This window comes from Cervus canadensis, chromosome 3, assembly GCF_019320065.1.
Source record: "Cervus canadensis isolate Bull #8, Minnesota chromosome 3, ASM1932006v1, whole genome shotgun sequence".
Classification (NCBI taxonomy): domain Eukaryota; kingdom Metazoa; phylum Chordata; class Mammalia; order Artiodactyla; family Cervidae; genus Cervus; species Cervus canadensis.
The window spans coordinates 69240295-69255520 of record NC_057388.1 but is presented as its reverse complement, the minus strand read 5'-3'; the positions used below and the strand labels follow the sequence as shown (position 1 = coordinate 69255520).

The 15226-nt window shown below is 36.5% G+C and overlaps 1 protein-coding gene across 1 annotated transcript in view; it reads right to left on the bottom strand.

The window, feature by feature from the left end:
• Positions 1–15226, bottom strand: part of ZNF804B (zinc finger protein 804B) — a 513851-nt gene that overhangs the window by 92187 nt on the left and 406438 nt on the right. The window contains exon 2 of the mRNA XM_043463407.1: positions 573–716. Within this exon, the coding sequence (XP_043319342.1) occupies positions 573–716 (144 nt within the window). The remainder of the gene's footprint in view (positions 1–572; positions 717–15226) is intronic.

Sequence of the window (15226 nt, the reverse complement as noted above, 5' to 3'; positions counted from 1 at the left end):
ATCAATCTTAGCATTATGTGTAGAATATCAACACTGATTTTATTTATATATTTATATCTTCCATTACCCCTCCACTTTTGCCTTTGTCTGAGATTGTCTTTGTTAGCTTTTCTGTAATTGTTCATTTATTAAGTAATCACTTTGATTTTCCTAAGAGGATATTCTTGCAAAAATATAACATTGTATTGAAAAAAAATTTCCCCCAAAACTTAGTATTCCCTATACCTTGGAACTCAAAAAAATTCTACGCTACATCTTGGCCTAATACTCATCCAGTATTCTAGATCTGCCACTAAGTAGCTAGGTGGTTTTGAATCTGGCCCTATTTTTACTGAGTCCTGGTTTCCTCACATATATAATCCTAAAATAAATGTCAATCTACTCTTGGATCCTATATTCTTTCTGGGAAAAAGTATTTCACTTAATATTTAAACAAAAAACACAACTTTCGAGGAAAAAAACTGGTATAACATCTCAGCAACTTAGATGAGGATAAATAAGGTCAGTTGCATATGTTGTATTCTGAAAGTAGAAATCCAGGAATATGAAGGTTATTTCCCACTTCAACTTACCTGCTTATGAGCATGGTCATAAGAATTAATATGATTGTCAAACTCCTGGTGTTTGTGGTACTGCTTGTCACATAACTCACAGTAAAAGTTCGCTTTTACATCTTCCAGGGCCTTTGCTGTGGACTTCTCCTTTTCTGGAAAATCCTTTGAAAAAAAAAAAGGCAAAAATGTTGGTTATATTTCTCTCTAATAGCATAACCAGATCTCATATTAATCAAGTTGGTAATTTAATTTTACTGTGACTCAAAGGAAATGGTTAGCCTCATTACATTTAAGAAATCTATGGCACAATGGAAGCAACTTTCAGCCTGGCCTAATCCTAAATTATCAGTGAACATATAATGACTTATCCTAAAGGAGCGGAACCATCAGCTTCAGTATGGTCATTACTCTTTGTCTTCTTGCCACCTGTTTCCAGGTGTGATACTGCTGACCCACCTAACTATAATATCACCACCATGTCCTCTACGTAGCCAGTGACCCATCCCCAAACTGTAAGACCTCTCTACTATAATATTTTATCGGGCATTGATTGCATCCTTTTGTATTTTCACCTATTGCTTCATGTACTTTGGCCTACCTGAGATCTTAAGTGTTGGGACTTAACTATTCTCTCTTTACATTATGCCTTTCCCACCTTGATAACTGGTGAGCCTTTTCTCAACACCCAGTTCTTGGACCCTCTCAGCCTCCTTTTCCATGGCATTTCAAGGAGGAGAAAGCCTCCCTTATGTTGCTTATTACCAAACACATCTACGATCATTCCTACTTTGTTTTTTTCACAGACATTTCTTTCTTTGATATTACCCCTTATATTTTTATATTCCACACAATTCCATCTTCAGCCACCTGATCTATCCACTTCACACACTCTCCCAGGGTGGTCCCTTTCATACCATAGTTAGAGCCTTATTTATCCAAAATCTCTAACTTTGGCCTAAGCTTCCTCCACAAACATTAGCTCCTGCTAGGCATTGCTAATGAGTGTGTTACAATTTTCAGAATTATTTTTAATTAATTTTCATTGGGGTATATTTGCTTTAAAATGTTGTGTTAGTTTCTATTGTACAGCAAAGTGAATCAGCTATATGTATACATATATCCCCTCTTTTTTGGATTTCCTTCTTATTTAGGTCAACAGAGAGCACTGAATAGAGATCTCCCTGAGCTATATAGTAAGTTCTCATTAGTTAACTGCTTACAATTTTAACTATACTCTATCTCAAACAGAATTTTGGCCACATAATTCCTCCACTTAAAATCCTCTTGAATTCTGTCATTGCCTATAGAATAATAGTGACAGATGCTTAGTGAACATAAACTATGTGCCAGGTATTAGGATAAGTATGTGAATTATCTCAGTAGTCCCTCACAACAACACTATAAAAATAATAAGTTCTATGTTAATGGACATTCTATAGATGCATTGTTCAGAATTCAGAGGGATCACACACTTGCGATCACTGAGTTAATAACTGGAAAGGGATTTGAATTCAAATAACCAATGTCTAGCTCTTTTGTTAACAAATAGCTGCGCTTTGCCATGTCCTTCCAAGGCCAATCCCCTTAATATACCATACAAGCTCCTTCTTACCTCATCAGTGTCATTAATAGCAATCCATATTCCCATATTACCCTCTTTAATTTTATCATCAGACACACCATATGATATTTAAAAAATTGTTTTCATGTCTATGGTTCCCATAAACTTTTGAAGGCAAGAATTATTTTATTCATTTTTGTGTCAACAGTACCAAACATATTATCTAGCTCAGAATAGGTGCTTATTTAATATGCATGACATAAATTAATGGGTAATGATGACTTACGTATTCATGCCTCTTACCATCCTGCAAGTTCTGCTCTATTATCCTAGTGCCTAGATAAAAGAATGGCTGGCACATAAAGGATGCCAAATAAATATGCATAAAGAATAGGTGAACAAAATAAAGAATGGATTTTAGCTTTGTTTCTCCAAAATGACTAACCTTCTATGAAAAGAAACTGGGCCATAAGTCTAAATCATAGGGGTATCATTGCCCAGACAAGAAAGCCATCTGGGCAGAGTCTCACAGGGTTGAATGAAGTGATGAGGCAATTAATTAAGATATGGGAACATAGTGATTCAAGCCCCAATATGAGTCTAACACACGTGGCAGGAAGTAGGAAGGACATTAGTACATTAGTAAAGAGCAAATTAGACTAAATATCTGGAGTGCCTAGCTAAGAGAGTTGAAGTAGAAATCTGGTTACATTCTAGGTTAATGGAGCATATCAAAGCTACTTGATAGGATATATTCAGAAACAAGAATGTGGACACCAGTTTCAAGATCAAAAATCCAGTTGCTGAAGGAATTGAGATTATACAGTTACTTAATAACTGCGGGAACAGTAAAAGTAGGCTACTATTGAGTAGTAGACTTAGAATCAAGGGAAATCGTTACTTTTTCATCCAGTGTGTCTCACTAGAAATTATGGTCTTTCTCAGTATAATTTTAGCAATTGGATTGAAACGAGTGTCTACTTTGGTTTGCCCATGGTTCTTACTTTACAATGACACAGCCTCAGAAAATTGACCATGTGCTTGGACACTGAGCAACTCTGCTTCAGCTGCATTAACTGGAGTTGGAGTAGGGATGGCAACTGAGAATTCAGGGTGAATTTGTCATTAAAAATGTATTTTCATACTATTCCAGATTATGTATTATACAAGAGGATTTTATGACAATAGCTCCATGGCCAGAGTAGAGCTTTTCCAGTTAGTCTCAGCGTCTATATCTAAACATCTTTTATTTCTAAAACACCCTTTAATTATGATATTACATGGCTCTCAATGAAAAAAGTTATGAGAGTTACACCAACATTTCAGTCTATATCATTCCCTACAAGTGTTCCCATTTTACAAAGCCATCTGACTAAACTACACATCCTGTTTCTTGCTTCATTTTTCTTGTCAGGATATGGTGCTGATATACCCATTTCTCTTTCCTCTAAAGGACTATTGATATTCCCCATGGCATATCCTAGTTGCCCGATTAAAAGAGGAAGGATACAGAAGTGGATAAATTAGCAAACCATGTAGGGTTCACAATACAGTTTGTCCTTCAGAGCCAGAAGTAAAGGCATAAGCCCAACGGCAGAGACTAGGGAATAGAAATGGGAATAAACCTGAGAGTCTCAGGCAGAGGAAACTATAATCCAAGAGTTGGGTAGGCATAGCAGATCATAGAGGAAAAAGAGAAAAGAAAAAAAAAAAGATTTCTTAAGGATTTTTGACAAAACTTGAAATTGAGATTAGAGCGAGAGCTGACTTTCAGTAAAAGAACCACAACTTAGTTGTCCATGGCATTGCTTGGAATAAAGTAGACCAGTTCTGAAGTGTGAAAGTAGACTATCATGCTGTCATCCACTCATCTAGCCATACTTTCATCCTGCTATTATCAAGCACTTGTACAGGCAAGAATCTCTTGTTAGGCAACTTTAACTGTTCATTTCTTAATAAGTCTTTCTTCAGACTTGAACAGTCTAGCATGGGAGATTTACAGGCTTCCCTAGTGGCATCATCGACTCAATGGACATGAGTTTGAGAAAACTCTGGGTGATCATGAAGGACAGGGAAGCTTGGTGTGCTACAGACCATGGGATCTCAAAGAGTTGGACACGACTGAGCGACTGAACAGCAACTGGTATCTCAGTGGTAAAGGATCCACCTGCAATGCAGATGTTCATTTGATCCCTGGTTTGGAAAGATCCCCTGGAGAAGGAGGTGGCAACCAACCCCAGTATTCTTGCCTGGGAAATCCCATGGACACAGAAGCCTGGCAGGCTACAGTTCACAGGGTCACAAAAGATTCAGACATAACTTAGCACCTAAACAAAAACTGCAGCAAAGTGGAAGAATTACATGTGAAAAGATGAACACTGTAAATTGCAGTACAGTAATAATCATAAGTTGTTATAGAATGTACCTAGTTCATACTAGTTAAGAATATTTGAAAGAAAATGTCAGAGTTTTTTTCCTCTCTTTTTCACACATAGCATTAGATATACTGTAAATTCTTGGCATTCTTTGCCTTCTTTGTTAAATGACAAGATATTTTTACTGGTCAAATAACCTTGAAGGCAAATTAAGGTAAGATTTACTCTGAAATAATTACACAGTCTTTAAATATATTCACAGGTATGAATTAAATATGAAAGGAGCAAAAATACCCACTATTCTCAGTATCAGTAAATTTTTTAATAAAAAATGAATAAAATTCATAATAATACATTAGATATATAACATTTGATATAAAGTTCCATCATTGATTTGCTAGTTATAAAAAGTTCCCTTCTCAAAGACTGCCTAGAAGAGGAGACTGGAAGCTTATTTAATACAAAAAATAACATTTATTAAATAAAAGAAAACTTCTTGTTAACCATTCTCAATGATTGATTAAATGTTGAAAAAATATTATAAATTCAATATGACAGTTATCTGAAAAACTCATTTTAAAACATTAGGCATTGCCAGTAGGCATTTATGTTACAATTCAGTAAGAATTTCATAGTAATTAATTACTTTTCATGACTCATATTTTGGGTGCAAAGAGAGAAAATACACTTTTTCACACCAAGAAATTCATATTCATGCACATAACAGGTATGCCTGTAAGGTAGCAGGTGTTCTGACTAGCGTAAAGCACTTAGTTAGAAATATGAATGATTTCTACCAAATTATTCTTATTATTGTAATGACACTCACACTCTAAAACCCACTGCTCTCTCTTTGATAAACAGAAAACTGTCAAGCACTTCACACTTGTTGACTCCTTTAGTCTTCACAGCAACTTTATAAAATATCATCTCTTCTTACCCCATGTAAAGAAGGCAAGGCAAAAACACATCTAGAAATTCACTCAATGTTGATGAGCAGGGACAGGATTCAGACTCAGATCTATCTGACTTCAGAGCTATTAATCACCAGGCTCAAGGCTGCCCTAATTACTTAGCCTTTATCCAGATGCTACATAATTCTGAGGTACCTCTGCTACCTGTTTTAGTAGATTTGGAATGATACAGAGACCCTAGTTTCCAGAGAGAGTCAGAGGACTGATTAGAATTTTAAAAATCTATGAAGTTCTTGAAGCTGAGAGACAGGCACTAAGAAAATACAAAGTGGTAGTCCTGTTTCTACTGGATGTGCATATGTGCCCTGATTATTGAAAAGGAAAAGAAGGAACCAACTGCTGTTCTTAGTACCTCCTTGATGGTATTGGAGATTTGAGGATTGAATTCATATTCTTTCCATGAAAGTTTCACATTTGACCTTTCACTGTTATGTGTAAGAGACTGCTTTAAGAATTTTAATATTCTCTAATTTGTTCTGTTACACTGGCCACAAATAAAATCCTGTTTCAAAGACAGTGAATTTTCTTCCTCCTCTGATCAAGTGACTAACGCTGATTCAAAAACCTGTCTTGGTCCCCACTGTCTTCCTGCATCTCTGTAACAGTTTGGGTAATGAAAAACTCACTTTAGACAGTTTTATGTATTTATTTTATGTTTGTGACAGGGAAAAATAATCTTTGAAGACTGACTAACTTGGATCTCAGCCTCTTTCTTAAAAGTTTAAAATCTCAAGTTTTTTAGTTTTATCAGTATCAGAAATTAAGGGGAATAATGAGTAGCTTGCAGGATTGTTGAGAGTATAAAATGAGATCCATTTCATGGAAGTACCTAGTACAGTGTATGCTAAAAGTGGGTACTTGATGTTTTTGGACATTTTGTGTATGTATGTGTCTTTCTTTTGTGTATATCACTGTATTCATGTGACATTAATTTTTTAAAAATATCATACCATTCTCCTATGAGTCTACAAAGTTACTTTCATTTTCTGATGAAAATATGAACAAGTGATAGGAGTCCTTATCCTCTTCAACCCACCATCTCATATGAAAGCACAATCCCTGATAGTAAATTCAAATCTGGTTTATTTGAATAGAATTTTCAGGATGTTTTTATCTCACAATTTGTTTTTAACATTTGGACTGTTTAGAAATTCCCCAAATAGGCAAAAGAGCATTGGATGCCCTTAACATTAATATTACTAATATTGATTTCCCTAAATATGTGGCTGGCTTATTTTATTAAAAAATGGTCTTGTATTCTATAGTATCTAGTTTGTTGCCTGTTACTTAGCAAAAACTCAGTATTTGTTGAATAAATTAAATTAATGATAAAAAGTATAACTTTTCCTACTATGTAACAGATAGCTTGGCTTACCTTGGCAGTGTTAAATCATATCATAGGGAATTAAACTGTTGAAACTATGGCAGAATAAATAAATGAGTATGATTCTAAACATAAGGAACTTTTGGAACAATCCTTTTAAAAACTATATATCCTAAGGAGCCTACTGAAGAATTATCCTAAAGTAATACTGGGCAACAACTGCCTACAGATTCACAATCAGAACTATAGATTACTGATTTCCAATGCTCTTCTCATTTTACCATAATCAATAGTTCTCCTTACAATTTGTTAAGAATCAAGTATTGGTTTCCCAGACTTGAACTGGACATAACTAACTTTAGACCTTCCCATCAATGGCCAGGTAAATATAACATCAGCCATATCCTGGATTAAAAAAAAAAAAAGAGCTTTCCCCTTTTATTAGTGATTCATTCAAGCTGCTCAGAAGACAACCATATTAAATACATGAACTTGTCACTGGGTAGCATGCTTTGGATACATCTTAGTATCATTTCTAATTTGGAAAGAATGACACATTCCTGACTCACTGGCAAGATGCCAGAGTGATGATTGCCTTTATGTTCATGAAACAACCATTAAATACTTAAAACTTGCTTATATAACTGCCTATTTTGGAGAAGATTCCTAATGGCTGCATCTGAACAGAGATTATTTTTGAAAAGCACATTTTTTGTCCATCAGTATTCTATACCACCAACTTCATCTTTCTCAGCATAAATTAATATACAGTTCTTCTATTAGAAAAACACATAAGCATATAATGCAGTTCCAGTTGCACCCTAAAATAATCATAAGAGTAGCTATTGCTTTATTACCTGTGAATGTCTGCCATAAAGGAAAAAGGGGGCAGGTATAATTTCTATATCGCTTACAGATACTACATTGCACAAGTTCATAAGGGTTATGAACTGGTTTTCAGAGTATTTTTAGCAATCAGTGAAATAGTAAAACACATGTAAACCAATGAGACTTAACTGGGCACCACGTAGTATGAGCCCATGAAGATGCAAGGACTACCAGTCTCTTACAGAGAACATCCCAGCCCACACCAGTAAAAACAGGCAATATTCTTAGGTGGGGTTGAAAAAGAGGGTGCATGAAAATATATGTAAATTTGCCCAAGGTCAGAAACAAGGTTGAATCTATTAAATAGCAGTCCTTGGCCTGGAGTTCATGCCTATCAAAATCCATAATGAATTCATGAACGAATATATGTAGTGAGTAAAGGAATAAATACATTTAATGTCTTCTGACTTTTTGCCTATTTATTGTGTCAAAAAGGAGAGAACCAGAAAGTCTGAAATGAGTATGGTGATGTCAAAACCCATATAACTGTATGCTTTAAAGAGTGAACCGTAATGTGACCTATAGACTTTAGCTAATAATAACACATCAATATCAGTTCATCAACTGTAACACATTCATCTACCACACTAATGTAAAATGTTAATGATAAGGGAAACTATGTATAAAATTAGAAGAGAGTATATCAGTACTCTCTGTACTTTCTGATCTATATTTCTATGAGCCTAAAACCTTGGTGGTTCATGGTAAAGGATCCACCTGCCAGTGGATCTGACAGGAGACATGGGTGGGATCCCTGGTCTGGCAAGATCCCACATGCTGTGGAGCAACTAAGCCTGTGTGCCACAGCTCTTCAGCCTATTCTAGGGCTCTAGGGCCTGGGAGCCCCAACTACTGAGCCCACATGCTGCAAGTACTGAAGCCTGCATGCCCTCAGTTCAGTTCAATTCAGTCGCTCAGTCGTGTCCAACTCTGCGACCCCATGAATTGCAGCACACCAGGCCTCCCTGTCCATCACCAACTCCCGCAGTTTACTCAAACTCATGCCCATCGAGTCGGTGATGCCATCCAGCCATCTCATCCTCTGTCGGCCCCTTCTCCTCCTGCCCCCAATCCCTCCCAGCATCAGGGTCTTTTCCAATGAGTCAACTCTTCGCATGAGGTGGCCAAAGTACTGGAGTTTCAGCTTCAACATCAGTCTGTCCAATGAACACCCAGGACTGATCTCCTTTAGGATGGACTGGTTGGATCTCCTTGCAGTCCAAGGGACTCTCAAGAGTCTTCTCCAACAACATAGTTCAAAAGCATCAATTTTTTGGTGCTCAGCTTTCTTCACAGTCCAACTCTCACATCCATACATGACTACTGGAAAAACCATAGATTGACCAGATGGACCTTTGTTGGCAAAGTAATGTCTCTGCTTTTTAATATGCTATCTAGGTTGGTCATAACTTTCCTTCCAAGGAGTAAGCATCTTTTAATTTCATGGCGCAATCACCATCTGCAGTGGTTTTGCAGCCCCAAAAAATAAAGTCTGACACTGTTTCCACTGTCTCCCCATCTATTTCCCATGAGGTGATGGGACCAGATGCCATGATCTTAGTTTTCTGAATGTTAAGCTTTAAGCCAACTTTTCCACTCTCCTCTTTCACTTTCATCAAGAGGCTTTTCAGTTCCTCTTCACTTTCTGCCATAAGGGTGATGTCATCTGCATATCTGAGGTGATTGATATTTCTCCCAGCAATCTTGATTCCAGCTTGTGCTTCTTCTAGCCCGGCGTTTCTCATGATGTACTCTGCATATAAGTTAAATAAACAGGGTGACAATATACAGCCTCGACGTACTCCTTTTCCTATTTGGAACCAGTCTGTTGTTCCGTGTCCAGTTCTGACTGTTGCTTCCTGGCCTGCGTGCCCTAGAGCCCGTGCTGCTCAGTGAGAGAAGCCTATGCACAGCTACTAGAGTAGCCCCTGCTCATCACAACTAGAGGAAAGTCTGTGCAGCAATGAAGACCCAGAAAAGCCAAAAATAAAGAAATAAAATGATAAAAAATTGTCTATTACTTAAAAAAATAAAAGTGTACAATGAAATCCCATTTTGATAGTCCTATCTTCATTGAATTCAGGAAGAACAATACATGATATAAAAATAATCCTTGTTATGTAATGTACATGGCTGAGTTCCAGGTAGACCAGATGACAAAGAGAGCTCCTCTATATGGAGATATCTTGAAATCCCCAGTTCTGTTCTGTTATTTTCTATGAGAGAGAGTGACTCTCAGCAACCTTTGAGCAAAGCAGAACTACTGACAGATCATATTTACAATCATTAGATCCACTGGAAATTCAAAGGGTGAAATTTCTATATTCAAAAGAAAGATTTTGGAATGTGTCTATTATGTAGATGTGTAGAATATGGTAATAATAAAATGTACTTTCTTCCTCCAGCATGACAATAGAGTCCCATTTATAAATGTAGTAATTACTACCCCATCAATTCAGCCCACAGATCTGTATAACTGTAGTGAACATAGAAATATTGCATTCATCTAAATTGAATACATTTAAATTAATAAACTTTTGTACATTAGACAGGAAATACTTTCATTTAGCCATTATTCCTGCTGTAACTACTTATTGTAAAAATGCAATTAATAGTGTCTGACATTTCATTTTCTAATATAAGAGAAATCAATGGAAACTGTCAGGTAACTAAGTTTTCTGGAAAGTTGCTAGTGACACCTGCTCAATTACAAATCATTTTTTAAAAATTCAACATCTGCAACAGCTGTCTCGGGGAGATATGGTCATTAAGTGGTGCTGACCTAGACATTGTTTCACTTTTGCTTGAGAATTAACTGCAAACATGTCCCTTCAAAAAGATCCAGATGATTGTCAAATAAATTCCTGTTCTAAGGCCTTCTCAGGTGGTTCTGGAATCAATCTGTACATTTCTAAAAAGCCCTGTTCCCATCCTCTTTCACTAAAATAGGCTTAGAAACTCCTAAAATGATGCGCTAAAATGGTATAAAGCCAAAGTCTTTGCTTTTAAAAAAGGACATATGAGCCAGATAAAAAGTCAGCTACATTTGGTTTACTTGTTCTCTAACCAGAAATGTTTAAAAAGTGATTGTGCTCACAAAGGCACTTCTTTGTTTCAAACTGCCTGCTGCAAGTTTCTATCTATTGAATTCTAATAGGTAATTTACTTTCAAACTTAGAGAAAACTAGCAATTTTGAAAGAAGTATGCTATACAAAAGCTCTATGTCTCAAATCTTGAAATATTAACTTCAAGCTGGGAAGAATGTCTCAAAAGTGAGGAAAGTCTATTAGAATGCTAGTTTTCTTTGAGAGGAAGTCATTCACATGGACTAAAGGAAATGCTCTAAACTACATTATATTCATTTCAAGATCATGAACTGATGTTCAAAAGCTTGGCTCTGCTTTCATATATTTTGGAAGACATATTTGTCACATATTTTATCTATTAATTACTATTCCATAGAACTTTGTAAAACTTGGGTCACTGACTTCACAAATCCTCAAAAGAAATTGTGCATACCAGTTTTATAGAGACATTTTTGCTTTATTGAAAACAAAAACAATTGTCAATTGAAGTCAAAGTCTGATGAGCCGAAAACTGGAGTAAAAGTTAATATGTGTCACAATAGCAGAACCCATAGGTTCTAGGTACAGCCTACCTAGACTTTGGTGAAGAGTTGATACAGATTTTCACAGCTGCTTGAGCAGTTGGAGCATCTGTACTTATTGCTAACATTAGCACCGATTCAATAAGCCGTATAGCTGTGTCATAATCTATTGTGTATGCCCGCACTGTATAGAGTTAGACTAAAAAGAAAGTCAGCTACACAGAACAGAAATTGTGGGTCCATTGTAAAAGAAGTGGAATAAGAAAGTTAGAATCATCTTGTAGGCACGCATGGGACTTCAGAAATTCTTTTCTAATTAAAAGATATTTAATCCAGAATTTCTTTGGTTTTACCCAGATTGATGTAGAATGATCTGGACTAATAAGTAGTAGATCTGGACTAATTCAAGTCCTTGACTTCAACTTCTGAGAACAACAGCAGAGCCACAAATTCTACAAAGTCTATTTTCTTACTTGGAAGAGGAGATTGATCTAAAGGATGAGCTTTTGCATCTCTGAAACTTGACATATATAAATGAGTATCTAGTATTTAAGCTGATATATTAGATACTGATATATACTCTTTCTCTTAACACAATCAAAATCTATTTAAGAACTTATTTAAAAAGTATGTTCTTACTCCTGAAATGCCAGAAATAAAATATTTTGTTTCAAAACATCTCTTACAGACAGAGACAGAATCACTCTCTGTAGAGGACTTCTTCCTCCTTTTATTTCCTAAGGTTTAAAAAATATTAAAAGCTTTGCTAGTCTATAGATTGTTAGTTATAGATAGTTTCAGTGGATTGAACACTGAACTGAGCCAGTACTAAAACTGGTTTTAGAAAGGGGGAAGCTACCTTCTTTTCTGATATTGGAGGGATATCTTAGATAAAAAGAAAAGAAAAGCAGAAGAAAAAAGAGTTTATTCCTGAAAAGATTTTTTTTTAACTCCTGTGTTACCCTTGAAGCAATTTAGTGTATGGTGGGGATTTAGTTATATTATAAAGGTTTGGATTATTTGTTGTGTTATTCTACTGTGCAAGATAACAATAACACATAACTCTTATTTTCAAGAGGCTCTCAGACCACCCGAAGGAATAGAATTAATTCACAAATTGCAAGTGACAATAGAAAGGAATATACAGTCACATGGTGGGGATTTAAAGTGCTATGTATTTTCAAAGAAGGGAAATAACCTGATACTTTATAATGTGCCTACATATCAAAGCAGAATAAACCTATTAAGAGAATTTTACAAAAAGACTAAATTAGTTGTCTTGTATTTGACTCTTACATACAAAAAATAAATGGCAGTTGATGATTTAATTCTGGAGTTTAACAAGGTGACATAAAATATTTCTGAGAATGAATAAACTCACATTTTGCAATGAGAGTAATATAGATTTTACTCTATGTATTGATGAACAGGAAGTCATAGACACTTTAGAGAGAGGATGAATTCCTATCCTCTGACTCCTCTTCTATTACAGCTGGTGTCATTTCTGACCAATAGTTAACACAGGAATTATGATTCTGCCCGTATTGTTCCTCAGTGTCCTCCTTGTGATTATTTTCCCAGGACATCTCTCTTGGACTTTCTGCTTGTGTTTCAGAGTGTTTACACAAAGTCTGAATTCACTTTGAATACTAAAGCATAATTAAGTTATTTTTTAAATCAATTCATATATATATATATATATTCTTTTTTTTTCCCTCCACTCATTATGCCCTGGAAAATCTTGACTGACTGCTATCTGTTTGAATATTCTATTACAGCTCTGAGCTGGAGTCTGTGTTCTCACTAGTGGCCATTCCTCAGCAAATCTCTGTTCTGTGCTATCTGCAGTGATGGCAGGGATGGATATAAACCTTTTAGTAGGAAAAAAGTCATTATGTTAATAAAAAATACAAATTTCACTGATAAGAAATGACAATGCTCTTAAGCTTCTAAATACCCTTAGGGCACTCCATAGGAGTAGCAGCAAACACTCACCAAGGAGCAGTCCTCTTGGTCTATGGTGTGCCCAAATACCATAAGCTGGCACTTTGGATGTCCATCTAGGGAGGTACAGGATCAGGGTAAGACTCTGAATCCTTGCTCAACTGCTTGCAAACTCAATGGTATTCAACAGTGAAAAAGTGAAAGTGAAAGTCGTTCAATCGTGTCTGACTCTTTGTGACCCGGCAGACTAGTCCATGGAATTCTCCAAGCAGGAATATTGGAGTGGGTAGCCTTTATCTTTTCCAGGGAATGTTCCCGAAACAGGGATCAAACCCAGGTCTCCTCTATTGCAGGCTGATTCTTTACCAGCTAAGCCACATGAAACCCAATAATACTGGAGTAGATAGCCAATCCCTTCTCCAGCAGATCTTCTAGACCCAGGAATCAAACTGAGGTCCTGCACTGAAGTTGGATTCTTTACCAACTGAGCTATCCGGGAAACTCTGGAGAGCAAGGATAATAATGTCACCTTCACATGATGAGTATAATGATTAAATAAGTTCAAACATAAAAAGCACCTAATATCATCCTTGGTGGAATAGACATTGAAGAATTTGCAATTCAAAGGCTCAGGTTTGATCCCTGGGTCAGGAAGATGCCCTGGAGAAGGGAATGGCAACCCACTCCAGTATTCTTGCCTGGAAAATTCCATGTACAGAAGAGCCTGGCAGGCTACAGTCCATGAGGTGGTAGAGTCAGACACAATGGAGTCACTAATACTTTCACATTCAATACCCTTCTAGGTATCACTCAGCAGTCACATTATCTATCTGTCTATTGACCTACCTACCAACCTACCTACATACCTAATCACCTATAGCTATAGATTAAAAAGAAAAACAAAAAGCTATAGTGTTAAACGCTGAAGCAGTGGCCAAAATGAAAATATGCCAGGAGGAAGTGTGTCTAGGAAGTTCTACGTTTTGAAATTAATTAGTAAGAATCATGCTCCTCTGTCCATGGAATTCTCCAGGCCAGAATACCTGAATGAGTAGCTGTTCCCTTCTCCAGGGAATCTTCCCAACCCAGGGATTGAACCCAGGTCTCCCACTTCACAGGTGGATTCCTTATCATCTGAACCACCAGGGAAGTTCATTAAAAATAGATGAGGTGATATACCCTCATGGTTAGGAATATAGTTCTGAATTAGATGTACTGAGTTTAAATCAAAGGTCTATTCTTCATGAGGGGTACCCAGAAATTTCATCTTTATCTGTGTCTTTATCCTAAATCAGGAGTACTTGATAACAGTAACTAACTCATAGGACTGTGACAATGATTGTGAAAACAAATCAAATGAAATACTTTGCATAGTACCAGCCATATACTGCTATTTGTTTTGCTATTTGTTTATACTTTCTTGATTTTGTTTTGTTCCATTTTGTGTTTACAGAGTTTAACAGCAAATACAAAAACATGGCATTAGATTTGAATGCAATGCACAGTGACAGCTGAAGACAGACATCTGGCTCAGGAGAACAAGAAGTGTCTGGATTGGGAATGGAGATTTGATGGGAGTTGGGTGGAGGGTGGTCCATGAGGACTGAACTATAAAATGCCGGCTCTGTTGGGGAAGAGGAGCCTAGCTCCCCATAACTAACACCTAAACAATGTATAAAGAATGGGCCCACAAATTTCAATAAAAAGCATCCCCCCACACACACCCACAGGGAAGAGATGAAGTTATCTTCCCAGCTGAGTGATGTACTATGTGGATGACAAGTTTTTCTTCCCATGAGATCTGTCTTTGTATTGCAAACTAAAGGTGGGAAAATCCAGTGCAAAAACAAGCAGAAACCTCAGCCAGACACTTAATCGTGTTCCTATGAGGACACAAATGCCCTTTATTACTGACTCTTTTATTTTTAAACTCCCCACGGTGCCATATACTGGATAAGTTACTTGTTAGAAATAATGTCCCTTGCATTAAACATACAT